The sequence below is a fragment of the Desmodus rotundus genome, chromosome 3, assembly GCF_022682495.2.
Source record: "Desmodus rotundus isolate HL8 chromosome 3, HLdesRot8A.1, whole genome shotgun sequence".
In the NCBI taxonomy this organism is placed as follows: Eukaryota; Metazoa; Chordata; class Mammalia; order Chiroptera; family Phyllostomidae; genus Desmodus; species Desmodus rotundus.
In genome coordinates, this window is record NC_071389.1 from 198,034,071 (window position 1) to 198,061,934 (window position 27,864).

A 27,864-nucleotide genomic window follows, 5' to 3' on the forward strand; every position below is an offset into this window, starting at 1 on the left:
CTTCCTTGTTGCCTCTGCAAACAGTCTTCAGGCCGCGCGCGGCTTTAGGCTCCGTCCAAAGGTTGTTCCGCCGTTCTCAACATTCCAAAGGGTTGAGGTGGCAGACGTGCCAGGCGGTCCCTCTGGGAGGGCAGCCCCGACTCCAATAAAGCAGCTCATGTCACTTTCACCCTGTCATTGAGGCAAGGGAGACATTCACAACCTACAGCAGCGATTGTGTTTGTGCGTGGCCATCACATTACTGAAAAAACGAGCAAAAACAGGAAGCGCTGGCTTTCCCTGGAGCATCTAACGGGGTCGTTGCTTCGGTGAGAGGGTAACTAGAGGACCCGGACACGCCGCCCGCCCGGCCGGGCAGTCGGGTGGGAAGGAGTGGGAGGTGGGAGGAAAAAGGCACAAACTGTGAGTCTTCTCCAAGACCACCCAGCAGACCACACCGCTGCCACCGTGGGGGCTTTGTCGTGAGGCTGGGCAGAGCTGAGGCCTGGGGCCAGGGAGGCCAACTGAGAACAAAGTGTCTGTCTCACCTGCCACCTGTAGGCCAGCAGGTCAAGGGTTGACTCCCCGGAGCTCTCTCTTCTTGCCCGCTCTGTCGTTTTCCTGGGGCTGCTGCAACAAATGACCACACCTCGTGTGGTAATTAAAACAACAGCAACGTATGCTTCCCGAGTTTGGGGGCCAGAGACTAGCATCCAGGTGTCCTCAGGGTGGGTTCCTTCTGAGGGAGAAATTTCCTGCCCCTCTTCCAGATTCCGCAGTTGCCCCCAAGGTGGCTTCTTTAGCTTGGGGCAGCATCTCCCAGCTCTGCCTCTGTCTGCGCGTGGCCCCCTTCTTCGAGTGTCCTCTCGTCCTCTGATAAGGACACCGGTCACCAGGCCTAGGGCTGCTGTATAAGCCCTGACACTGCTCTGCTTTGCTCCTTCCATTTTGTGGTGCTCATGCCTGACTTAAGCTCCGATTAGGAGGCACCGTGTCCGAGGCCTTCCACCGGGAGGGTGGCTCTCTGCAATGAACACACCGACAGCCGCAGGACTCGGTGAGGAGCCAGGTCGCCTCCCCCGGAGGCTCCTTAGGTTTAGGGATTTGGGTTGATTTCAATAACTGATCATTGGCTGACTCGTGTTTCCTCGCCTGTGTTTTAAATTCCCTGCTCTTATGTTTGAAATTCACCGATGAAGAGTGAATCTGAGAAAGCCTAGACCTCCACCACCTGCCCCAGTGAGAGCAGAACCCCAGGCCCGAGGGCTCCCCGCATCCCTGCAACTTGGTTCTGCGGCCCCAGATAATGTCCAGGTCTTATAAGTAATAAACCTGTATCTTGTCAAAGTTCCCGATCGTTATTGCCGAAGGGCGTCGGGTACTCACAGTAGGAGCCGCAAGGGCTGGTGCAGCCACAGCGCTGGTTGTTGATACACTGAGATGAGCAAAGAAGCAGGGGCACACCCTCCATCAGAGGTGCGCTCGCCTTGAGATCCTTACCTGATTATACCTGTAAAGACTGGCTGCCACGTAAGGTCGCATTCTGACCCTCCCCGTACAACTGCATTTAGGGGGCGGGGGTGAAATTATTCAACCCCCTACACCCACTGAGAAGTCGAGCTCCTTGTTGGCGCTCAGGGATGAGATGCTGAGGGTGATGCCCCTGTAGAAAGAGACCCAGCAGCTGGCACTGGAGGCCGCTCAGTGGGGGTCATGTGCTCCAAGGAAGATGCCACTGCTACGTACAGGGCCACCACCCTGGACAAGCTTCCCACAGCCCAGTGTGGAGGGCCACTGGGAATAAGGCCAGCAAGTCCCCATGGCTCTGTGGGGTGTGCCAGGTACCCCAGCCTCAAAGCGGCTGCTGGTGGCGGGCAGTGAGGCCAGGGCTGCACGGCCACCTCTGTGCCCCATTCAAGCTCCAGCTTGGACACCCCCCCCCCCCCCCCCCCCCCCCCCCCCCCGAGAAGCAGGAAGAGAGCCTGGACTCCGGCTGAGGCTACGATGCAGCATTTGCATATAAGAAAAACTAAGGGGGTTAAACTTGAAAAAGAAAAACAACACTGGATAAGTGGCAAGCAGGGGACTCTGCCGTTTCCCAGGCTTGTTCCTGCTAACAAGTGTGAGGGGAGAAGCATGGGATGCTATTTTTAACTTAAAACCATATGACATACAGTATGTTTCAAGGCTGGGACAAATCAGAAAAGACAAAAAAATACTCATCTTCCTAAAGAGAAACCAGAACCCATTGGATAGTGCTCCTCTTTCCTCACAGAGGGTCCTGAGATGCCCCGAGGGCATGCCACTGGGGCATGGCTCAGGTTAAATGACACTGGGGACACCCTGTGGGTCCCCGACCCCTGGACAGCAGCAGGCTCTGGGCCCAGAAGTGAGCTGGCAGCAGACCCTGGCCCACCTCTCTGGACCGTGGGGGCCCGGGGGCCTGACATGGGGGAGACCTGGGGCCAGGCAGCTCAGTGGAAGCCCCACCCTGGCTGCTGGGAGAGGCAGCCAAGCTGGAAATGTCCCAGTCTCCTGGGGAAAGGACAACATGGGCAGAGAAGCCAGAGGGCCTCCGAGGATGGGCAGTGTGGGCCACACAGAGACAATGGCCACAAGTCAGAAGAGTCTGCTGGCCGGAGGGTGGGGCCCAGCTGGATACCACAGAGCTGAAGGCTGAGACTGACGGGGCCCTAGGTGGGAGACCCAGTGATGAGCCTGTACCCTGGCGTGGGGACTGCTGGGCTGGGGGAGGGGGGCAATTAGGAAGATACCTTCCTTCCCATCTGGAACACCTGCCAAAGAATACAGGGGTGTGGCCCACTGGGGAAGCAGGCAAGTGATGCGCTTACTCTGGGAAAAGTCAAAGAAATCAAAGAAAAGGAATCGTTGTGAAAGTGACCAGACATACAACCCTCAAATGTCCCCACTCCCCATCAAAAAGGAAAAATGTAGTGGGGGCTAAGACAGCAAAAATTGGATTCCGGGGGCCCTGGCCGAGGTGGTTCAGTTGGTTGGGTGTCGCCCCACAAACTGAAAGGTCGTGGATTTGATTCCCAGTCAGAGCACACGCCTAGATGGTGGGTTCGGTGCCCAGTCGGGGCAGGTGCAAGAGGCAATGGATTGATCAATATTCCTCTCTCTCTCTTTCTCCTCCCTTCCTCTCTCTCTGGAATCAGTAAGAGAAAAAAGGACTTGGAGTCTGGGGCCATGGCGGGAGTGACGCGTGGTCTGTGTACATCCTAGGTCTGCTTTGGACTCCGCACGCTTCCCGCCCGCATGTGTTCTGGATGTGTTGGGAGGAGGCATCTGCCCGGAACATGACATCACTAAGGTGACTAATATGATGGGCTGTGTCTGACACAAATCTATTTAGCAGACACTTGTTCTCACCTAGCAACCTGGCCTTTGGCAAACAGATGACCTCACTGCCCCCCAGCTCAGAGCAAGGCCAGCCCTCCCCAGCAGGGCCTCCACCCCTTCCCGGGTACATTTAGGAGGAAAAAATAAAACCACCTGACCAGGAACCTGGGTGGTCAGAACCAGAGGGGGGACAGGGTGTGTGCGGAAGCCGAGGGTGGAGGCCACAGCCACAGGGATGACGCCCCCTCCCGGGAAAGATGACACAGCCAGAGCTGTGACAGCAGCCAGGCCGGACAGGCAGTGGCACTTGTGACTTCTGAGGCAAATATAAGAAACCCCCTTTTTACACACTTAGGAAGCAAAGGTCCATAGAGCCACTGACCGCCTCGGGGAGGACTAACGAAGGGCAGAGCCAGCGGCAGGCTCAGCTCTGACTCAGAGGCTCTGGCCACACCCACCACCGGTGACACTGGACCTAACAGCAAGCAAAGCACAAAAGGCACACGCAGGTCAGATTGGTACGTGGGGGCAATGCCAGGCGTGTGAACCGAGCAGACAGATCCGCCCGAGCTGCAATTTATTTGGATTCTGGCTAAATACCGTTTGCACGATGCCCCTCTCACTTTAGAAGGTACTATATCCATTTAAAGGGACCTTTTCCCTAACTGGCAGTGAAGTGTTATTAAACATAGTGGGCACACGCACACACTATGACATGTAAAGTGACGCGTGTTTATGGGTAGGGAAGGGAAAGACCTCTGAGTATGGCCTCAGAGTAATACCCTGAGAATAAAGTCCCATCACCAACATCATCACAAAAAACAGGTGGAGAGTTTTAGTGAAAGAAGCTCAGCAAACGGGGGTCACTGTGTTACCTTCGGTATTTAGCCAGGAAAGAGAGCAAAGGGAACGAGACATTGAGTTTAAAGAAGTGGGAAGTAGAAGCCGGCTCACCCCCAGCCAGGAAGCTGCTGCTTCACACCCCAGGGGACAGAAGCCTTTTTCCTCAAATGGAGTTCACGCCCCTCCCTCCAGGGCAAAAGGAGAGGGGCTGGACCATGGAGGCCTTTCAGTCTAACCAGGGGGTGCAGACCCACATGAAGCCTGTTCAAGTTTGAGAAGTTGACTGCTTCTTTTGAAAAAGCACCAGGCCCATCCCAAATCTACTCTCCAGATTATAACCCCAGGGGAACAAAAAAGCTGGCATGCTCTCCCTCCCTCCCTCCTTCCCTCTCCTGATCCCCACTGGAGGTGCTCCTGTTCTCTCCACGGCCTCCAGGAGGGAGCCTGGATTCCGAAGCCCAGCAATGGACCACAGCTGGGAGCACACGCTAAGCTAGCCGCTGCTGGACGGGACTGGACTTCAACAGGGAGCACGAACTCTGGCAAGCAGCCTTCACCCTGTCCCTGCTGAAGACTGGACTTCTTCCACAGCGAGGCGGATGGAGATGGGGCACCATCAATACACCGCACCGCAGGGCCACATCCTCCCGTGCAGGTCTCGGGAAATGCCTTTCCTTTAGACACCGCAGCAGCCCCGCTTCCACAGGTAAATGGGAACTCGGCAGAGGCTCGAACACCCGTGTCAAGGGCCATTTGGATGTGTCAGTCACTCTGCCCAACCAACCAAGGTTTCCTCCCATATTCTTCTGTTAAGTCACCGTGTCCAGGGTGGCTTTGTGTAACCACACAAGAGCCTGTCCCCGCCAATGGCTGCCAACAGCGCTTGCCTCCTCTGCAGCGGACCCAGACGCTAACGTCCCGTAAGCCACGCGGCAGGAGTTTGGGCTCACCTGACAGTGACTCTCCAGCACAACCGAGGTGACAGAGATCGGCGTCTTCTGAGAGCACCTAGACAGAGGCCTGTGAGAAGGCCAATGACCGAGGAATATTTCTAGCTGCCTGTTTCCCTCAAAATCATGGTCAAAGGCAGGGAACCAAAATAGCTGCCAGGTCACAGCTCTTGCTTTCTCGCAGCAGTGTGATTCTGCAAGACGTCTGGGGCTTAGCTTTGTCGTTGATTTAGTTAAATGTTGAAAATCTGGATGCCTTATAATAAACTATATCGCATACCAAAGCCATTACTTTCTGCTGAAAGGGCGAGGTGCATACGTGCGGCCAGTTCTTCCAGCCCCAATGAGATGGGCTGTGACCGTGTGGTCTCTAATATATATATATATATATGTATATGTATGTATACACATACACACATACACACACACATATACACACATATATATACATACACATATATATCTACGTATGCGCTCTTCACCTCCACCCAGGCACATAGCCCCTAAAACCCGTCTTATCTTTTCTAAGAGCTACAGAGACTTTTTTAAAAAAGGTTTTATTTATTTTTAGAGACAAGAAGGGAGTCAGGAGGAAACATCCGTGAGAGAGAGACATTGATCGGTTGCCTCTTGCGTGCCCCCAACTGGGGACCCGCAACCCAGGCATGTGCCCTGACTGGGAATTGAACCAGTGACCTTTCAGTTTGCAGGTCGGTGCACAATCCACTGAGCCACACCAGCCAGGGCCCTTTTTTTCTTTTTTCTTTTTTTTTTAAATTTCTTACACTTTTTAAGAGAAAATTTAAGCTTTATTGTATTTCTCCCCACTACCATTTAGTCCCCTATACCTCCCTCCCCCTGCCCATCTCTGTTCCCAGTTCCTGAACTGGCTTCAGCACCTAAAGGTGAAATTGATTCTTTGTCACCAGAACAGGCCCCTTCCACCTTGTCAGAGTTTGTGCTAATGAATGAAGGGTGTGGGGCTCTGGAATAGCCAGTCTGAGGGGTGGGAGGTGGCTGCCAGGAGGAACCAATCACGGGATCATAGGGTTGGCACTTTCAGGCCACCTCCCACCCTCCCGGAGGGGGAGGCCTGGAGGTGGCTGAATCAATCACCAGTGGCCAAGGATTTGATCAATCACAACTATGCAAAGAAGCCCCTGTAAGTACCCCAAACTATGGCATTTCAGCGATGGACTTCGGAGAGCTCCCTGGGAGCTGAGCATGTGAGGGCCTGAGGATGGTGCTGCCCTCCACCCTGGGGAGGGCACGGGAAGCCTGTGGCCCCTCCCATGTCCTGCCCTTTGCATCGCTGCCACCTGGCTGTTCCGGAGTGGGATCCTTTACAATGAGCCAGTAATCTGGTAAATCCGCTTGCCCTGACTTCCGTGAGCCGCTCTGACAAATTAACCCATCGGTTTGCCAACTGGTTAGAGGCACTGGGAGCGAGCCCTGTGCCTGAGGGCTCTGCCGCCCCCTCCAGGCAGAAGGGGCGGAACTGAACGCCAGGCAGGGCACCTGGGATGGGCTGGGGAACGCCGAGCTGCTTGGGGTGGGGAAAATCCCCACACATCTGGCCTCAGGAGTTTGTGCTTGTGAGGGCAAAGGAGAAATGGCGTTTTTTCCTAGGAATAGACTTCTAAACCTTCCAAAGAAGTACCTTTATTTATTTACAGGGCTTAGGAAAGGAAAAAAAGCTCTAGAAAAAGGAAATTTCAAAACAGGTCTTCAGTGAGGCCCGGGCGCAGTGAGTGGCGGGTCCAGGCTGGAGTCCCGCCCACACTGGGGTCACTTCCAGGTGGTGAGGACAGTTCTGCCCATGTCTCTCGACCGGCCCCCTTTGGGCCCCACGGACTGGCCCGAACGACTTCTCAGCTCTCGGTCGGCCCCCTCGCCCTGCGCCAGCTCCTCGTCGTACCTAGAAACAGAGAAGCGGAGAAAGGAAGTCTCCGGGATCCAGCACGGAGCGGGCACTGGGCTGCGGTGTGGACAGTGCCGCGTCACCCGCAGAAGCAGTGCGGCCGCTGTCGGCAGCCCAGAGGCCACAGGCATATTAGTGCAACCTTGTTAAATTGTTACCATGGACCATCCCCAGCCCCGCAGGTGCCATTTTATCCAGGCCACCAGATGGCATCTGGCCGTGACCCGGAAGGAAACATGAATGAGACATCAGAGTAGGGAAGGAGAGAGTGAAGTCTGGAAAGACTTCACACGGCATCTGCAGTGGGGCAGGTCTGAGTAACCCCGCCTCAGCCAGGGATTGGGGCGCCTGGTCCTGGTGCGTGGCAGGTGCTTCATTCACACTTACTATGCAAAGACCAGACCAAGGCCCGATGTAGCGCCCACACACTTTTCTGCTACAACGTGATGCATCCCATAACATCATTAACAAATGAAGTGTCCTGCTCGCCCTGGCTGGTGTGGCTCAGTGGGTTAAGTGTGGGCCTGAGAGCCAAAGGGTCACCAGTTTAATTCCTGGTCAGGACACACGCCTGGGCTGCAGACCAGGTTCCCGGTTGCGGGTGTGCGAGAGGCAACCAGTCGATGCATCTCGCCACGTCCTGTTTCTCTCCCTCTCTCTCCCTTCCTCTCTCTCTAAAAAAATAAGTAAATAAAATCTGTGTTTGTTTTTTTTAAAAAGAAGCTGTAGAAATCCTCTGCTCACACGAGGAACGTCCACACAGAGCCAGGAAGTCCAAGGCGGGCCTTGGCACCCCTCAGTCCGAAATGCACAAGGAGGGCAGCACAGCCACGCGCAGACTCACAGAATTTCGTAATTGCCGAGGACCTCCTTCGGGGGGGACTTGTTCCACTTGCAGTCCGGAATGTCGCCGTTGGGGACCGCGATGTTGAGGGTGTCGTTAATCAGGTTGTACTTGAGGATCCGGTCGTTGGCGGTGCTGGAGGTGAGAGATGGGGACGCGTTAACCTGTGAGAGGAGAGAAACGCATCCTTCACTGGCGCCGCCTGCTCCTGTGGGGTGCAAACGCCGCCGCCGCCGCTGTGCATCTCAGTCCAGCTGTGGTATCATACTCTTCATACCTCGCACCTTCAGCACGGCTTAGAGGAGGGGTCTGTGGTCTGCTTTTATTAGTGGTCGGATGAAACAGGTAATGTACAGACATTAGCACTGCGATCTACAAATCAGTCATCACACAAATAAAAATCTCAGGAAGTTAGTCTCCTAAGGCTTCTGAGGAACTAAGCAACATCACAAAATCCACATGTTCAAAGCAGATATTCCCCCTGACCGGTGTGGCTCAGTTGTTTGGGGATTGACCTGCAAAGCAAGGGGTCGCAGGTTCGATTCCCGGTCAGGGCACATGCCTGGGTTGTAGGCCGGTCCCACAGGTGGCATATGAGAGGCAACCGATCCATGTTTCTCTCTCTCATTGATGTTTCTCTCCCTTTCTCCCTGCCTTCCCCTCTCTAAGAATAAATACATAAAATCTTAAAAAAAAAAAAAAAAGCCGACATTCACCCCGAGGAGAGCCCCACTGGCCCTCAGCCACCGCCCACTGCCTCTTATTTGTGGCACAGCCATGACAACCTGGGAGAGCAGAGGCAGCACGCCTGCCCGTTTTCCAGGTGTCCCCTGACAATCCGGCTGTCCTTGTGCTGCGGGCACAGGGTCTCACGCACAGTGAGAGGGAGTGACCAGGCCTCAGGGGCCCCAGGGATCACCACTGTCCTATGAGCATAATACTGTGGTTCTTACTGGGAATGTGCTAGAATTAAGGCGTTACTATGTCAGAGGTAATACTCAGTTAAGATCCCAGCTCATCAAGTCACTCCGTTTACGATGGACGGGAAGGAAAGGTAGACATTTTATGCACACCTGCCCCCGCACCAGGCACCCATGCACGCACTCGTGCATGCGCACACAGCTTTGGCAGGAACGCCCAGCAGCCTGGAACGCGCTGCTGCGGAGCACGGTTCGCTCTCCAGAAGCCTGGCTCCCCTGGCAGCTTCCTGCAGGGGCTCCTGCGGACTTTCCCACATGGGGCCGCACGCCATGACTGGCTCTCGAGACTTGGCTTCCTGGCTCAAAATGGGCCTGCACCGCCCACCTCTCGGTGAGCGTGGTGAGAAGACCCGGCATTCAGAGGCACACAGGGAGGTGAACCGACGGAGTGGGCAGCCTTCATTCTTATGGTGAGTCCGACCCTGTGTCCCCACAGAGGCCTGAGCCCCTCTCCCTGGTTCCAAAGCAAAGCGGGCGACCCCACAAGGTAGCTCCACACCTGGGCCTCGGTGGGTGTGCCAGTGCCCACACCACTGGTGGCTGTTGTCCTCTGAGGTGGCCTCACCCAGGCTTGTCACGGAGAAAAGGGTATATGTACCTCCCCCTTTCTAGAACTTTCTAGAACAGCCACCAGACATCTGTCTCTGCCTTGAAACAGGGAGACTAATCCAAACTCTGCCTTCATCCAAAGAAGATAAGGCTCCTTATCTCTGGATAGTAAGCCACCACTTCCCAAGGGCTTCCGGATCTGTGAGCTCCTTTCCTGAATGGGAATGACGAATGGGAATGACGTCTCCCATGAGGACAGGGCAGGGCCACCGAGCATGGACTCGACCAGAAGCGCCCTGGAGCACTAGGGCATCCAGGCCACTGAGCTCCGGTCTGTGGGCTGGGCCCACCAGAGCTGACAGACCTGGAGTGGGCTCATGTTCAACCATCAGCAAACAGATAACCTGGACACGTGTCCCTGTTACACTTAAAAACCCACCAGATGCCCTAGTCCTGCTGCCCATCCCAAGGGCCACTACGCTGGGTCAGCGGAGCCTGGGGTGGGGCTGCGGCCTCGGGGCGGGCGGGGCGGGGGGGGGGGGGAAGCCGGCACTGATCGCGTGGTTACCTCGATGAGCCAGGGCTTCAGCCTGTCGTCGATGATGATGTCGTAGCCATAGCACTCGAAGCAGTGCTTGTCATTATTCATCACCGGCTGTGGAGAGAGCGGCCTCGGTCACCGGCCAGCACGCAGGTCCCAGTGAGCCCGGCATCTCAGATGCGGGACGTGGAGCAGCAGGGCCCTCTGTACGGCTGTGATGCACCGCGCCTGCCTTCTGTGGCCACTGGGCCCCCATCTCCACCCTGCCTCCTTCCTCCCTTCCTTCCCTTGACCCTCTTCCGGAGCTCAGAGGGGGGCACTTTCATTGACCTTGGAAAGCAATTTATGACGCAGTCACAGGTGTCCCTAGCTCTCATTCATCAGAGGCTGGGTGACCAGCAATGAGCACCTCCGTCGGCATGAGCCTGTCCTCAGGGTAAACGGAAATCCAGCTCCAGCCTGGGTGCCGGTGTTACGGCTGGGCAGCCTCATCACAAACCAACCAACAATGCCCACCACTGTCGGTCCCCTCTCAGGCCCCTGGGGGTGTAAGCACCAGGTTATGAGCCCCCATTCTCTGCGACAACAATCTGTTGGCTTAAATTTGGGGGTTTTCAGTTTTCGGTTCCATTTTACAAACTATTCCTGCAGGTGCACAAAACCCCCACTAGCACTTGCTTACAATGCAGATTTCTGGGCCTCCTGGGCTGCGTGGATTAAGGCCAGCAGCAGGGGCCCCACCTGCGGCCATGGGACACAGCGAGGGAGGCACGCAGACACCACAGTGAGGCCTTGCTATACGTTAGTGGACGTGTGGGCGTGGCCAAAAGCCCTGCATGTGACACAGCAAACTCCCAAGGTGGGGAGAGCCGCCCGGCCTGCCACTCACTGGCAGAGGGAAGGTGGGCTCAGTTGGTCTCTGCAGCCCTCAGCATCCACGAAAGAGCAAAGCAAGAAGCCTAAAAGTGAGGAGGTGGCTGAAAGTCCACTTCCCAAAACATCAGCTTATGCCAAAATATTTGTTATCGATTTAATGGGCACAGAAGGCCCGTGGCTACGGCAGAGGGCCCAGCTCCCAGCGCACCCTGGGCAGCACCCAGCTGGCATCGGCTCCACCCGCTTCCTGAACCCGCCTCAGCCTGGAGCAGACAGGTAGGAGGTAAGACCCTGAAAACAGGTATTTTTAGCAAGGAACAACAAGCATCGCCAGCTCCCAAACCCCGCCAGGCTGTGTCTGCCCCGAGCTCTCTCTGCTCCCCTCCGCTCCCTGCACTCACCGCCACGGCCTTCAGGGACTGCACGATGATCCAGTGAATCTCGTCGAACAGCTTGCTGGTCACCTCCCTGCCTCGGGTGCTCTCCAGGTACAGCCGCAGGTTGCTCACGGTCCACTTGCCCCCGTGGATGTGGTTGTAGTCTTCCTGGCCAGGGCAAAGGGGGCGGGGCCTCAGGCAACGTCCGCAAAGGAGCTGAGTGCCCCCTCCCTCCTGCAGGTGGACCTGGCCCCAGGGGGATCTGGGCCTCCCACATGAGCACATTTTTAAAATACTCAGCTCTGGAATGTTCTCACAACTAATCACTCATACCTTGTACAGCAGGCTGTGGAGCCCCCTGCCCGCCCTAAGACCACGGCACCTCTCACTCCACCTCCCTCACACTGGGGGCTCCAGCCACCCTGACCTCCTTTCAGCTCCTTCAATGCTCCTTCGAGCCACAGGGCCTTGGCACATGCTGTGCCCTCCACTAGAAGGCTCTTTCCCCACCTCCGCCTGGGTAGCCCCTGCTCATACTTTGGGTCTCTGCCCAAGCCCCACTTCTGCAGGGAAGCCTTCTCCAGCCACCTGGACCAGGGGACTCATCATGCCACGCCCTTCTGGATGCACATGCCCTTGCCTCAGAGCACACGTCTCAGCTGGGGACGGAATGCTCACCGATGCGGTCATCTGGTGACCGTCCTCCCCCAGGGGCTCTGGGCTCCATGCGTAGGGACCAAGGCATGTTTGCCCATCGTTGTAGCCCCAGCGCTTGGTGAGGGACCAGCCCTGACAGGCTCAATGCGTGCTTACTGGACGAACAACTGGGCCTGAGTGCTCTCACGCGGTCCTCCCCATGACCCTTGAAGGTGACAATGTCACCTCCTTTACAACCAGGGAAACTGAGGCTCTGAGAGTCCAGTTAACTCGCCCAAGGTCACTGAACTAGAAAGGCAGGACTTGCACCCGGCTTCCTTTGCCCTGTGTCCCCTTTCCCCACCCCACACCGGTTCAGCTGGTGGCAGGACAGCCACACTGGGTACTTAGAGCCCCCACACCTCGTCTGTGCCAGGGCATCTTGATGTCATTCCCACACCTAGCCCACCCTCTCCTACAGAAACAGGAAAAAAAGGAACCCACAAAATCAGCCTGCTTCCTCATGCTGGAGGGAAAAGCAGCGCTCACCCCGTGTTTCTGGATGGCGACGTTGGTGAGGTGGACGAACATGTTGTCCAGCTCGCTGGTGCTGGGGGTGTACTTCACGGTGCAGAAGCGGCAGAAGCCCAGCTTATACCTAAGTGGGAATTCAGATCAATTCAACGCGCTGAGGAAAAGCATAGAAAAATACAACACTTCAGCCCTACCTGGTGTGGCTCAGTGGATTGAGTGCTGGACTGTGAACCAAAGGGTCACCGGTTCAATTCCCAGTCAGGGCACATGCCTGAGTTGCGGGCCTAGATTCCAGTAGGGGGCGTGTGAGAGGCAAACACACGATGTTTCTCTCCCTCTCTTTCTCCTTCCCTTCCCCTCTCTCTAAAAATAAATAAAATCTTTAAAAAAGAAAAGAAAAAAGTTCTTGAATTCCTATCAAAGTCAAAAAAATACAATACTTTGTTCTCTACAAGGAGCTGTGGGATTTTTGTTGTTTTAAGCTTTTAAAAACAGTCCTTTTTTTAATGGTTCTTTTCTTATAACAGCTTTATTGAGATATAATTCATACGTACCATATAATTCACCCTTAAAGTGTACAATTGCGTGGTTTTTGGTATATTCAAAGTCCTGTGATCATCGCCACAATGAATTTTACGACATTTGCGTCATCCCGAAAAGAAACCCCGTGACCATGAGCAGCCCCTCCCCATCCCCGTGCCAGGCAAACGCCAATCTGCTCTGTCTCTAAAGACCTGCCTATTCCGGGCATTGCACAGAAACAGAATTACATGACGACGAACTCACAACTATCAACAAACGAGCCCCCAAAAAAGAAAAACAAAAACTAAGCAAACGACTAGAACAGGAACAGAATCAAAGAAATGGAGATCACATGGAGGGTTATCAGTAGGGAGGGGGAGGGGAGAAATGGGGGGGAAAGGTACAAGGAAGAAGAAGCATAATTGATAGGCACAAAAGAGATGGGGAGAGGTCAAAAATGGCATAGGAAACAGAGAATTCAAAGAACTTATATGTACAACCCATGGACATGAACTAAGGGTGGGGGAATGATGGAGGGTGGGGGTGCATAAAGGGAAAAACTGAGAAAACTGTAACAGCATAATCAATAAAATGCACTTAAAAAAGAAACAGAATCACACAATACTCTGCGCCTGGCCTCTTTCACTGAGCACAGCCTGATGCAGGGTGAGAAGAGCTGCCTCTCATCTGTAAGACTGACGTGAGCGCCAAGGCCAAGCACTTCACGCGACACTTAGCATGCGCCAGGCGCTGCTGCGTGCACCGGACGCGCTTCACCAGCCCTCACGCCGGCGCAAGGGAGTAAGTGTCACGTCGCAGCACAATCTTAAGAACGGCATCAGGACCCCGGGGCTCTTACATGTAACAGCGCAGCGGGCGGTACGTGGACACCAGGACGTACAAGCGCAGGTCGAACTTCCTGCCACCGATGAGGAGCGGGTTGCTGATGTAGAGCGAGATCACGTAGGCCTCCTTGGTGGACTGAGACACGAACCTGGGTACCGGGGAAAGCCCGAGTCAGACAGACGGCAGAGACCAAAGCCCCTGCCTCTCCTTAGGTGGGGAGGCGGGGATGAGGTGCTGCCCACAGAGGGGCCCCCACCCCTGCGCAGGGGATGTGGCAGCGGCCCCTGGGACCCATCAGGGAAGCGCTCCTGGGGTGGGCCCTCCTGAGTGCTACCCATGAGTGCATCAGATGCAGGTGTGCTGCCGCAGAAGGTATCCCTGCCACTCTCGGGAGCGCCTGCCCGGTGAGCCTTCCCCGCGGGACAGGGCCACACGGGCAGCAGTGAAGGACAGCAGGGTCACGTGGGAAAGCAGCATCACACTCTTCGCAGAGGCCAAGAGCGGGCCTTGGACGAAATTGCCTGGACTCCTCCGTTCCGCAGAGTCCCTCCAACCCCAGGTGGAGGCCGGGCCTGTCCTGATGCAACTCCTCCCACTGCCCAGGCGCAGGTGGGGTGAACTCGGCCCACCCCAGTTGCCCCATGGGGGTGGCAGTGTTAATGGCCTCAGTTTACCCGGGTGCAGAACCCGAGGGTCTGTGCAACAAAACGTGCTCAGGCACCTCGTGTCAGGGACTCAAGCCCCAGGTCCTAAGTGGCTGCCTCGCCATCTCAGCAGTGCCGTGACTGGACGACTCTCACACCAGCTTCCGCGCGAAGGCTCCTGCTCCTGTGACCTATGCTGGTTTCTGCACCATTCCCTCTGGCCCTCAGCTCAGGAGGTTCCATCATTACTGATGCTCATGCAGCCACAGGGCCTCGCCCCGAACTCCCGCAAAAGTGAGGTAGGGCCACCCAGCCTGTGGCTGACAGATGACGGATGACACGAACCTGCCAGCCAGGAGGCACATGGAACGGGCATTTCCTGCACTTACGAAGACGTCTTGCTGTCCCGGGACCACTTCTTGATTTGTGAGAGCTTGTTGATCAGGAAGATGCCCTTGCCCTGTGCTTTGCCGCAGGGCTTCATGATCCAGGTGCTGGAGGGGCTCTTCCGGAACTCCTCCACGAACAGGTTGTAGTCGGCCGGCAGCATGTAGGTGACCGGCACGAAGTCTGGAAGGGCAAGTGGAGGGGACACAGTGAGCCGGCCCAGCAGCGGCCACGAACGGAAGATCCTGCCACTGCCTTTTCCGGGGCCTGTGTCGTCTCCCCGCCCAGTCTGACAACACCTAACAGGACAGGACTTCTGCAGTCCAGTTCCTGCACAACACTGCCTTGCCTCCGATGCCTGCGTGAGCAGTGAGCACTTCACAGGCCTGGGTTGTCTGCCCCCCACAGCAGCTGTGAGCTCGGGACCGATCCTGCCGGCCGACCACACGAGGAAACGGAGGCCTGCAGGGGTCACGCCCACAGCCGTGCCCAGGCATGTAAAGGGGTTCTCAAACTATCCGACAGCCCAGCTGTCATCACCAGATGGGACATGCACGTCCTCCCTGGGTGTCGCTGGGAGAGGTAACAATCCCTCGGGGCACTGTGTAGCTCAGGCAGCGGTCACTGTGCTGAGCACTGGGGACACCCTCCCCCTTCCACACACAAAACACAGTCCCAAGGCACTCACTCAGATTACCAACGTGAGTCCCCGCCCCCATTTCTGGAGACACAGGGAGAAGGAGGCACCCAGCACAAACACACTCACCCAACAGTCGCCACCTTGTGGGGCTGAAGTGAAAAAACTCAACTATTTATATTTAAGCCTGAGGCCAGTGAAAAAGGCACGAACCCAGGTAGAGGTATTTCCCATTCTCATCCTTTTCTGCCAGAGGACTCCCTTCTTTCTCCAGCTCTTTCCTGTATCTCTTGATGTTCTTCACCATCAGATCCTTCCGGGTCAGCTCATAGTGGTTGGGAAAATGGTTGACGATTTGGTCATCAGACAACCGGTAGCCGGTTTCCACGCTGAAGACGTTTCGGATGGTCTGCACACTCATCCTGAAAGGGGGACACAGAGGGGCCACGCAGGGCGGAAGCTCCTGTTGGTCCACGTGGGGGCGCTCTCCCTACAGCCGGGGCGCTCTGGAGCCCTGGCTCACTGCCCACCCCCACGCCTAGCACATGAGCCGGGGGTGGGGGGACGGCCGGTGCCTGGCCCACCCCCGATCCACAGTGGACCGGCTGCCACATGAACTGTTTGAGGCAGGAGCTGTTTTGACTCTACCCTGAACCTTTTCACTGTCTGGCACATAAGTGATCAATAACTTTATCAATTAATGATAACATTGTTTTTTTTTAAAGATTTTTATTTATTTCTTGGCTGGTGTGGCTCAGTGGACTGAGTGCCAGCCTGTGAACCAAAGGGTGGCCCGTTCGATTCCCAGTCAGGACATGTGCCTGGGTTGCAGGCCAGGTCCCCAGTAGGGGGCGCAGGAGAGGCAACCACACATTGATGTCTCTCTCCCTCTCTTTCTCCCTCCCTTCCCCTCTCTCTAAAAATAAATAAAATCTTTTTTAAAAAAAGAAACAAGGCTGCCTGTGGCCTATCTCTCTGTGGCCCCGGGCCCCGCCCCTACCCAGGGCACCAACCGGAAGAGGGGCTCTGGAGCACCCATGACCATTAGAGTAAGATTTTTTTTGTTTTTTTACTTTTTATTACGGAAAAGCTCGACTGTATGTGAAAGCAGGGAGAAAAGTTTACCAAAACCCCACCAGCCAGCTCCGCCCCACCGCCCCTCCCCACGCACTCTCCTGCTGCCCTGCTCCCTATTCTTAATCACAGCGGACAGCACCGGCTTGTTCTGAAGCAAGTCCCCCACATCCTACCGTTTCTTCCCCAAGGCTCCTCCAGGAACCTCTAGCACTGAGGACTCCTTTCTGTGTTACACGATCTCCCGTTTTACACTGTTACCACACCTAAAAAAAGCAGCAGTACTTCCTGAGCAGCATCGAAGGTTACCCCGCGTTCCGACTTCCCTAGTAGTCTGGCTTTTTTACAGCTTGTGCGGACACAAGGGCTGGCCGTCTGCTCTGTTGTCCCCTCTTGCATCTCTCTGAATCTATGCGTTCTCCCTCCTTTTCTTTTCTTCTGTGAGTTACTTGATGGAGACACTGGGCCGTGTGGCCTGCAGGGCTCTCCTCACACATGTGTTCCCTGCTTGGCACACTCCCCTGGCCTGGCTTCCTGTCGCCTGGGAGTCAGACCCAAGGGTGTGAAGAGCTTTTCAGGCAAGGGCTGTGTCCCGGGGGCGGGGGTGTGTGCGGCCACTGGCAGGCGAGGGACCCATGAGTGCTGCCCAGAGCAGCAAAGAGAACGTGACCCACACGGAGCCACAGAGGTCATGGAGAATCTTCTAGGAGCCACATTAAGTAAAAAAGGTTACAAGAAACAGGTAAAAATAATTGAGATAATGTATCTCATTTAACCTAATATACCCAAAATATTACCATTTCAACATATATTCAGCATAAAAATGAGTGATTGGAAACCTTATGTTTGTTTCTTCACACTAGGTCTCCACGGCGTGGCGCGCAGTCCCACGGACAGCACATCCCTCGGGACCAGCCACAGGTAAGCGCTCAGTAGCCCTGTGGTCAGCGGCTCCTGCACGGGACAGGCCCCAGTCCTCCTTCACCAGGGGTGATGAGATGGTGACATTCCACTCTCCCGCCTCCTTCATTTACTAGTGGGACTACTTCTACGGGGAGAGACTCCCCTTCGTGGGCGAAAACCGGTTCATGCAGGAAAGACGGGCCGACTGCACCCTCAGCCTTTGTGTCTCTGTCTGCACAGCAGTGAGCTGGCTCCCCACCGACCTCCGTCCAGCCTGGGACAAGGGCTCTCTGGGTGTCCATGGCTGCAAAACAAGCTGCCCACTCATGGCAGCTGCAGACCACGACTGTGGAATGACAGCGTGTGGTTTTGTGGGTGCAGAATTTGGGCTCATCTGAGCATCACTGGGTGGTACCTGGCGGGGCATGAACTGGTCTGGAGGGTACAAGAAGGCTTCGTTCATGCCTGCTCCCCCCAGCGGGCAGGGCCGACCACAGCTGCCACAGCCACACAGCAAGACAGGCCAAAAGGTGGCCTCAGAGGAAGTGGAAGCTGCTGGTTTCTTACTGCCCGGGCCTCACTCTGGCCTTGTTTGGCCAAACAGAACGTGGCAGAAGTGAGGACAGAAGTGCTGCCACCTCTGAGACTAGGTCGGAAAGGCCTAGAGAGCTGCCACCCTCTGTCCCCAGCGTAAGAACAAACCCAGGCCGGCCAGTTGCAGGGGGGTGACGGACTTGTGGAGAGAAGCCCCTGTTGTCTCGCCAAGGGCAGCCTAGACCAGCCCAGCCCCAGGTGACCCACCAGGTGACAGCAGATGCACGAGGGAGCCCAGGCAGACCGGCTCAGTCCTGCCAGACCAAGAAAACCACCAGGCCAAACCCAGGAACTCGTGAGTAATAAAAAAACGGTTGTTTCAAGCCCTCCGTTTCGCGGTGTTTGTTACGCACCATTGACTTGGCGACGAATAACCAATACACCCACTCTGGCGGGCCTTGTTTTCCTGTTGCTTCTCCTTCCTGTCAACAGGAAGCTCTTTTTGCACAGCAGTTATCAGAACACGAGCAGTTTCTCTTCGCGTGTGTGGTCGTACACTTTCCCAGGCTGTTTTATAAGCACCGCAATTATTTTAATGGCTGCAGTCACGGTCTTTACCTTCCCCGACCATCCGCCACTCGATTCTTCCCACGGTCGCACTCTAACCCACTTCAGACCTGACAGCTCACTTAGTGCTTGCACAGAAGCTCTTAAGATATCAACGATCCAAAATTATTAGTTTAAAAAATTATTACAGGTTAGCTCTCTCTCGTTCTCTCTTTTTAGTTAAGAACAGCATCAAAATGCTTTTATTTGACATAAAGAAAGGAGACGCACACTCCCTGCCCACAGCTCCCTCTGCGCCCTGGCCAGAGCGCGGGGGGCAGCGAAGGCCCAGCTGCAGGTGCCTGCCTCAGCCTTTTCCGTCAGAGCGCCTACGAAACAGGGCTCCAGGTAAAATGTTTCATGTCCCTGTTGAGCAGCGAGACGATAAACTGGACGCCAAGCCTCTCGTGGGGCTGAATGACTCCAGAAGCACCCAGCTGTGCGCCATGGTCCTGGAGGGAACTGGTTGTGGTTTAAAGCGCGGGTGGCTTTAGCCGCCCTAGGAGCCGGGCAAGGCTGTCCCTCCGGTCACTGCTGGACATGGGAGCTGGGTGCTGGTCCTCTCAGCCCCCAGGCCTGGGCCTACTCTGTGCGGATGCCCATGAGCCAGGTGACGTGCTCGCTCTTCAGGTCTCACGGTAGCGCGTTAACAGGGGACAGGCAGGGAATCTCCGCATGCTCCGCATGACACCAAACAGAGTGGTCTGGGAGCCTGAGAGGCAGTGGTGACTTTAGGGCGGGTGGCACGAGGGCTGGTGTGTAAAGGGCAGTGTGGCACCTGCTGACGGAGCAGCCACCGCAGGCTGGCACTGCTCCAAGCTCTGTGCCTCACTGACTCGTTTCAACCTCAGACAACGGAACTTTAGACTGGGGTCAAGTCCCCTGCTAGCTGACGGCCACACAGACAGCAGCGGCGAAACCAGGTGTGACCTGGCTCCGGGGTCTACGCTCAAAGATTCACTGCAGATCTCCAGACCCAGGTCCGCAGACCGTCGGGCCGGCAGACCCGAGGACCGACTGGATTCAAGTTTGGTCACATGACCCTGCCAGAGGGGGAGGCTGCCCCACGGAGGGAGCTCTGCTCTGTCTCCACTGAGGGAGGGGGCAGAACAGGCCTGGACCGAGGAAGGGGGAGGTGGAGAAGGGTCCAGAAGAACTCCCAAGCCCCGGTTGGGTGGGGTATCATCCGGGAGGTAATGCCGAATCTCTGTTTGTCGTCTCCGAGACACTCACCTTCCAGGTGCTGGTTTCTAATGGAGGCCCAACAGCACCCTCTCGCCATCTGAGGGACACACATGGAAGTGCAGAACCCTCTCCCACAGTCCCCTCCTGTCCCCCCGGCCCCCACCAGGGAACTGCTGACTTCCTTGGGGCAGACCCTGGGCGCTGGGCAGTAAGGCGCAGACTGTGAGAGACACTAACTGGGGGGGGGGGGCACAGGGGAGCGGAGCTCTGAAGTTTTGCCCAAGGGCCCACAGTGCCAACCACACTCTCTGGCTTCTGACAAACAGGGCAGTGGGACAAGCCCCGCCACCTGTGAGCCAAGGGCTTCGTGGTGTGTGCTCACAAGGTGCCGTGGGAAGAGACATGTGACAAGGCGCACGATGGCATGGGGACACCCACCCCGGGGAACTGCGCCGGGGCCACCTGCACGCGAACGAAGGACACGACAAGCAGGCTCTGGAAACAGCGGACCCTGCCGTTTGTACTCACCAGTAAAAATTCCAGTCCTCGCTCTCTGTCACCTGGATCCAGCCTCTCTTCTCAAAATTGTTTATCAGCACTGACTTCTCGATATCCGTGACCCATTTCACTTTTCCTGCCATAATCCTGGAATGGACCAACTTCTTAGGGCTCAGAAACTTCACCCAATCCCCCTAGCCCAAAGGAACCCTTTACACCCCCTGAGCTTACCCCCCCCCCACCAGGTTCATTTCCCCCACCCCCCAGGGGTTCTCAGCCAGGGGCCATTCAGCCCCCTGGGACATGTGGCAAAGCCTGGAGGCATTTTTTTTGTCACAACTGAGGGACTGGAGATGCCTCCGGCACTTAGTGAGAGGCCAGGAATGCTGCCTAACACCCCACACACGCAGGCCAGCCCCCCACAACAAACCACCGGCCCCAACGTCAACTGTGCCAGAACCGGGAAATCCTGGTCGAGTGGGAGAGAAAGAGGGAGAGAAAGGCAGCAATTAAACAATCACCAACAAACGTTCGATTGCAACTGCAACAGGAGCCACCACCGAGAGGGCCCCGAGGCAGGGGCAGGGGCAGGGGCAGGGCCCTGCTCAGGGTGGCTGGGGATGGCCAGGAGCTGGCTTCGGCCGGGGGGTGGCAGCACCTACCCCAATGCGGACACCCCACCCCTCAAGTGTAGCCTGTCCCACCGCTTCCTGCCCACCCCACTCCAATCCCCTGTGCGTGCACTTCTGAACCCGCTGGAGGGCAGGGAACTGGCCTCCTTCCCCACTGCTGTGTGCCCAGGGCCATGCCCAGGGCCTGGCACGCTGTGGATGCTCAGTTCAGATGGACTGACTGGGGCCCCACACCCGTCAGCACCGCTGTGTGTCTTTGAGCCAGTTACTCCACCGGTCTGGGCCCATTGCCTGGTCTGCAAACTGCTTGGGCAGCTCAGGAGTCCAGGCTGCCCCTCCAGCTCCAGCCAGAGGAAGTCCTTTTGTTACACCTCTGTGTACAACTTCCTCCCTCCCTTCCTTCTACCTCTTTCAGATTTTATTTGTTCATTTTTAGAGAAAGGGGAAAGGAGGGAGAAAGAGAGGGAGAGAACCATCAGTGTGTGATTGCCTCTCAGACACCCCCAATGGGGGACCTGGCCCACAACCCAGGCATGTGCCCTGACTGGGAATCGAACTGGTGACCTTTCAGTTCGCAGACTGGCGCTCAATCCGCTGAGCCACACCAGCCAGGGCCCACGTACAGTTTTTAAAGAAGGGGTCCCTCAAAAACCAGGCTTGAATGCCGGGGCCTTAAGGACCGTGTATGAACAGAGGCACCTCCTCCACGGGCTGACAGTAGCTTTGCTTTTGAGGCCACCTGGCAGGGCAGAAAAGGCACGTGAGGTGGAGGTGGGGACCAGGTATGCCTTGACTCAAGGGAAGGAAAGAGAATGAATTCCCATGGCAGAAGCCACCAGGCGGGGCTCGTGGTACTTGCCCACGTCAGCCCACGCCCTGCTCACCCTGCCTGCCTGGCAGGGTCACAGAGGTGAGTGAGAGTGTGGTCGAGTGGGGGCTGCAGAGTTTGGTTCGAGGCCCAGCTCCACCACTCACTAGCTCTGAACTTCTGGTTCTTTTGTACCATGAGGATAACGACGTCACCTACACACCCCACGGGTTATAGTGAGGAGGATATGAGTGAACTTTGCTGAAAACGCTGACAGGCACGGGGAAAACTCAAGAAATACTTGATATCACTGTCGTCCCTGTCCCCATTTTATGGAAGAGGAAGCTGAGGCTCAAAGGTTAAGAGTCTGTGTTAAGAACCAGAACAAAGGAAGTCGTGGTGCCATGTGACCCTACTTTAAAGTGCCACCTCTTTCAACAGGGCCCATCCCTTCCCTCTGTGAACTTGGCCTTCAATGGCTGATGACACCATGGGGGCAAAGTAAAGAATACAGGCGACCTCTCTGCACACTGTAAGGTGCCATCTAACGACCACAGAAGGTCACTAACTGACTGGTCACGGTCCTCGCGGACAGTCAGCCATCGCCACAGGGAAACAACGGCAGAAGCGTCACACGAGCCTCACCACCACATGCCTGAATCTACGTCCCAGGTGCCTCGCTCACCATTCGTACAGCGTCACACCCTCTGCAGAGGGGACTGCGCTTCTTCTCTGTTGGTTTCAGCCTCCGCCGCCCTGCAGCCCTGACGAATCCTGCTCGCGTCCTGCCCCCGGGAGTCCAGCTGCAGGAGGTAAGAACCGCCCCCCTGGCCAGGCACACGCAGGCCAAGACCCCCTGGCTGCTCTATTCATTCGCCCTGCTTCACACAAATCTCCTGGGTGGCCTCCCACCCGTCTCCGACTCCCACCTGGGCGGAAGCGAGAGCGACAGTGGAAAACCACAAAGGCGGTGGGCCACACTATACTGAGCTGAGCAGGAGATGGAACCTCCGAGAAGGTGGGGTCTCCTTCCCAGCGCCCTGCTCCCTCTGCTGTGGCAAACGGCCACTCAAGGGACACTTCTCAGCCCAGACCTACCACAGGTACTTATGGAGCCAATAGGACCGTCCGATTCCTCTTTGGTTTCACTGACCCTTGCTCGGGCTCTTACCTAATCTAAAATTAATCCCCAGCTGAAGTGTACACAGCACGAGGTCAAGAGACCCTCCAACAGTTCTACGAACGTGGCAGAGCTGTGACTAAGCAGCGTATTCAGTAGGCAGTGTCTTCTGGGTGACAAGTGCACCGGAGGGGGACTTCTGGGTCCTCTCCGGTTGTGGTCAGTATTTCTGAATGCTACCACTCACTCACGGGCTCCTGCTGACCTTTCTGGCCACCACGCCACCCCGTCACTCACGCAGCTCCTCCTCCCTGCTCCACGCAAATGCGCAGCTCTCTCCCACCCACCAGCCTGGGCTCGCCCCTTCTCTCCACCCAAACCGCCTTTCTCCACTGCCCTTCATCCAATTCCTACCAATCACATGAGCAAGGCGCAGTTCAGGGGCCACTTGCCCCAGGGAGCCACTCTTGTCCCTTCGCTGGAATTACTAGTCCCGCCTCGGAATCTTCTGGAGACTCCCCTACCCCCTTTGTTGGTGCTCAGCACTTCCTACCCTGTGTGTCCGTTTTGTGTACACTCCTTCCCCAATAAATGAGGGCGGGGCCTCCCTCAGTCACCTGATCCCCTTTGTCCCTAGATTCTTTCTAGGTTTAAGTGCGGGCACTGTGCAGCAAAGCTCACAGTCCCTGTGCCTGACCCCGTTACCTCCAGCACCAAGACCACTGGCACGTGAGCGGCACACCCTCACAGCTCACTGTGTGAGTGAGTGACTGCGTGCCTGAGACAACGGACAGGTCTTCAAGGGTCAGTCCTTCGAACCTGACCCTTTGCTTCTCATAGTCCCTTCTAGAGATGTGTCACAACCTCAATTGTGCCCCCAAGAATATATGCTGAAGTCATAACCCTGGCACCTATGAAGGTGACCTTAGTTGGACGTAAGGTCTGTGTGGTTAAGACGACGTCCTTCAGGTGGACCCTAATTCAAGGCCAGCTGTCCTTATAAGGAAACGTGGACACAGGCACAGGGGCATGCAGCCACAGGGAAGCCTGCCGTGTGAAGATGGAGGCCGAGGCCAGTTATGCTCCAAGAGCCAAGGACCGCCCAGGACTGCCAGAGCGGGGAAGAAGCGGAGAAGCCCTCCTTCCATAGACTCGTGGCTCTGCCAACGCCTGGAGCCACCAGCTTGTGGCACTTTGACACCACAGTCCTGGGAAACCAATATAAGATGTAACCATCCTAAATCCTAAGGGAAAAAGAAGAATGAGAAACCTATGCCCATAAAAAGTGAGACGTATGTACATATATATACATCTGTGTGTGCACGAGACTGAATACAGTAAAGTGATGAACAAAAACACAAGACCGTCACTTGTAGTTTAAAAAAAAGAAAGGGAGAAATGAACGGAGGCCACCCCTCAGCTCATGCGGGAAGAGCCAAAGGAGGGACGGCGGCTTCCTCCCCACCCGAAGCTAGGAGGCCAGGTCGGTGCCCATGCTGACATGGCCGAGCCACAAGTACGGGCAGGTTCTCTCGGGGCCGCGGCCTCTCCAGTCAAAAACCGGGGCTGAAAGCCAGAGCTCCCTCCAGGGCTGTAGTCCCTGCAGGGCCGGGCAGGTGTGAGCCCGCACAGAGTGGGGACTCCCACAGTCAGTGGGGTCTGACACGAGGGCTTCAGGCAGCAGGAGCCTCGCCCACCCGGCCGCCCAGGAACCTTTTCTAGACTGGTGGCGGCACACTCCTCCACCCCAGCCTGGCACACAGCGGGCCACTGGGCTCTGGGCAGGCGCTGGAGACACCTGCCCTCCCAGAATGACTTCTGATGACAAACGATTAAGATCACCAGAACGACAGCTAGCACTCAAGCCCCAGGCAGTGTGGGGCACTGGGCTGGGCAGCTTGTGCGGATTCCCCTCTGCTCATTCTTGGCTCACCTGAGGCCCTAGGGCAGGCGTTCTCTCCACTTACGGAGGGAGTAGGGGGCAGAGGAGAGATGGCAACCTGTCATCAGCGCACCCTGCCTCCTTCCCACACCAGGGGTCCACTGCCCCCTGACAGATGCCCACCTCTGACCTGCAGGGCAGGGGACTCAGAAACTGTCTGCAGAACAAAGGCACCAGCTGGCCCGACGCACAGTACTGAAGCCGGGCTGACTCCTTCCCAACCCTAAGATGTAGTGAGCTCTTCCACTTTGAAAAGTGAACAAATACCTGCTGTCTGATCGCCTTCCTGTCACTTCCTCCTGAAACAGAAAAAAAAAAGGTGGGGTTAATGGTACTGTGTGATGAACTTGACACTTTACCACCCGACGGGTTCACAGGAACAGATGTGTCTGAATTTGAAGCCACGTGGTCAGCCACTCTGAACACAGGGCATCATCACACCCGACCAGGAGACCCAGCCCCGTTCTGATCTTTATTGTGATCGCAGCGCGAAATCGAGCTGGGCTGTCACCACCTGGGGTCTGTGGGCCCTGGAAAGCCATCGGAGAACAGATGGTTGTCATCATTTCCACAACACAACGTGGGTCCCATCCCTGGGGCAAGTGGGCAGAGTCTTCACAAACTTGAGAATGAGCTTCCACAGGCGTGGCCCCTGGGCCATTGATAGTCCAGCTTCCAAGCAGCCGCTCAGTGCTGAGAGCCACCCCCCAAAAGCTACCTGGGACGAGGTGCTCCTGAACAGTTCTGATCCTGGAGCAGAGGCAAGGCACGCCACCGACAAGCTGTAAGCCCAGCGGCAAAGTGCTTTAACAACCCAGCAAACAGAGTTCCACGGCGGCCCTGAGGAGGCAGTGACTAGTCATTCAGTCAAGCACCAAATCCTGTCAGCTCTCCTCCAGAAGATCCCATATCCTTCTGCGTGTCTCCCCAGCACCCCAGAGATCCTGGACAAGCACAGGATCTGGTTTCCTGAGTGCTGCCCATTCTCCACCCAGCAGCAGACTGACATACGAACTTTGCCAAGAGGCCTTTCACATCCTGGAGTCATAACTACTCATAGGCAAAAGCCAGGACCACCTTTCAGGAGAAACAGCAAGCTGGGGAGCCGTCACCTCACTCTTCTGCTCCAGAGGCCTAAGACCCGAGCTCTCTCTGCCCTCATCCCACTGCCCCGGACTATTGCTTTCTTTCTCTCTTCTTTTAAGAAATATTTATTTATTCATTTACTTATTTATTTGTAGAGAGAGGGGAAGGGAGGGAGAAAGAGAGGGAAAGAGACACCGATGTGAAAGAGAAACATCAATCAGTTGCCTCTCCTACATGACCAGACCAGGAACCCCCACCCCAGGCATGTGCCCTGACCCAGAATAGAACCCGCAATCTTTCGCTTTGCAGGAGGACGCCCAACCCACTGAGCCACACCGGTCAGGGTTCACTATCACGTCCCATAAAGTCCTAGCTAGGCCATTACTCTAGGGCATCTGGAGTCGTTTCCAGCTAGCCTTCTTTGAAAAGGAAAAAGCGCCATTTAAAAAAAAAACAATACATAACAACGTAATGACTTCACATCGACACAGTGCATCCGTTGGCAGCTGTACTCCGTCTCCTCACCCCCTCTGCGTGACAGTACCATCCTCCCCGTGACAGTGTACCTGACTGTTGACCGTGCCTGTAATTCGTTGCCCATCTTTTGCACTGTCACAGCCTAGCGCTGAAATGTGCTCAATAAATGTTTCCCGAACAAAGAACCGCTTTCCAAACCCTAAACCGGCTTACAACGACAAGATACTTTTACCTTCTAGAATGGGTCCCCTGTAACGCTCCAGCGACTCTATGAACCCCCACCCCTCTAGCTGATGGGGAAGCAGGGAGGAGAGGTATCTAGGTCCAGACCCCAAAGACAGGTGGGTAGAGAGGGGAAGACAAGTCTCCAGCGTTCTGCCCACAGCTCTCGCCACAGGTGCCCTGCGCGCTGCAAGATGCTAACAGAAACAATACAGATTGCAGCAAAAGCCTAGGAACAATGAAATGCTGGGATAACCAATCATAAGAAGAGTGCAATTACAACGATGGGGGCGGGGAAACGTAAGTCATAGGAACTCGGAGGAGGAAGAGGGGCACAGTAGTCAGAGCATTCTCCCGGGAGGGCTCGGGTCCCACCAGCAGCAGCCGAACCTCACCATTGAGCGGCCGCTTAGACCCGGGAGCCCACACCCGCTCGCGCGTGCGCACTCGCTCCCCCACGCACAGCCACACCCTCGGTCCTGGGATGGGGCGGCATTGGCGCGGGGCCTCACCTGTGGGCGCAGAGCGCGGAGCAGCGCCGAGGAGCGCGGGGCAGGGCGTCCCCGCACTGCACCCCGGCCCCGCCTCCAGCCCCACTCCGGCGCTCGCAAGAAGACCCCATCCACTGCCCAGCGGACCAGCCGCGCCCTACTTCCGGGGCGGTGCCCTGGCAACCGAAGACGCTACAGCGGCGCCGCAACTGCTTCCGGGATCAGGTTTTCCCCGCAAGTCTCGACACCTGCAGCCAAGCACCCTATTTGCCCCGGGCTGAGAGCCTGGGAAGAGCCAGCCCGGTTATCCCGGGAGCTTCACAACCTTCAGGGCCCAGAAATGAGGTTGAGAAGGGTCTGGGCGCGGGACTGACCCTGCCACTGAGGCACAGCGGCGTGATGATTGTGGCGCTGAGTCCAGTCCCCTCGTGATTCCCTCTGCTGCTCAGCTTCTGCCTATAAAATTGGGACTGTGGTAGCACTTACCTGGTGGTCTTTGTATAAGGATTGCTGACGTGAAAAGCGTCCAGACCTGTAATAATGTTTGAGTTTATTTGAGCCAAACTGACAGCAATTGCCAGGAAGCAAATCTCAACGGTTTCAGAAAATATTCCGGAGAATAGCGGTTATGCACCTTGTTTTTTACATTACACTCGAAGGAGGAGGCGCAAGGGGGCTACGTGAAATCCCTCGGTGATAGATTAGCGGGGGCGGGGCGGGCAACTTCTGGGATTGCATTTACCTTTGCGGGTATGGGATAGTTAACAGTCCACAGTTAACGTGATAACAATGTGGGGATTTGTGGTCTCTGCTCTGGTGTACTGGTTGTACTTTTGAGGGGTCTGGAAAAAAAGGGA

At 56.1% G+C, this 27,864-nt stretch overlaps 1 protein-coding gene across 2 annotated transcripts; it reads right to left on the minus strand.

The window, feature by feature from the left end:
* Window positions 1–6,781: 6,781 nt before the first annotated feature.
* TTLL1 (TTL family tubulin polyglutamylase complex subunit L1) lies at window positions 6,782–27,184 on the minus strand. 2 transcript variants are annotated; one of them, XM_053919656.1, is made up of 11 exons: window positions 27,029–27,184; window positions 24,999–25,030; window positions 20,260–20,376; window positions 15,643–15,851; window positions 14,795–14,975; window positions 13,775–13,909; window positions 12,409–12,517; window positions 11,248–11,391; window positions 9,998–10,084; window positions 7,901–8,064; window positions 6,782–7,053 (listed from the first exon to the last, which is right to left on the minus strand). In XM_053919656.1, the coding sequence occupies exons 3-11, from the start codon at window positions 20,370–20,372 to the stop codon at window positions 6,924–6,926; spliced, it is 1,272 nt and encodes a 423-aa protein (XP_053775631.1). In that variant the 5' UTR covers window positions 20,373–20,376; window positions 24,999–25,030; window positions 27,029–27,184; the 3' UTR covers window positions 6,782–6,923. The 2 variants fall into 2 exon arrangements, with proteins under 2 accessions (XP_053775631.1, XP_045043128.1); XM_045187193.2 differs by lacking the exons at window positions 24,999–25,030; window positions 27,029–27,184 and adding an exon at window positions 16,680–16,769 and having other exon boundaries at window positions 20,260–20,345.
* Window positions 27,185–27,864: the final 680 nt, after the last annotated feature.

What these genes read in the sequence shown, in the direction of transcription:
- TTLL1 (XM_053919656.1), bottom strand. Translation starts at nt 20,372, where the DNA reads ATGGCAGGAAAAGTGAAATGGGTCACGGATATCGAGAAGTCAGTGCTG. An exon ending in GAGGACTGGAATTTTTACTG is followed by an intron (nt 15,852 to 20,259) that starts GTGAGTACAAAC and finishes TCCCCCTTTCAG; the next exon opens with GATGAGTGTGCAGACCATCC. An exon ending in AGTCCCTGAAGGCCGTGGCG is followed by an intron (nt 10,085 to 11,247) that starts GTGAGTGCAGGG and finishes CTCTCTCCACAG; the next exon opens with CCGGTGATGAATAATGACAA.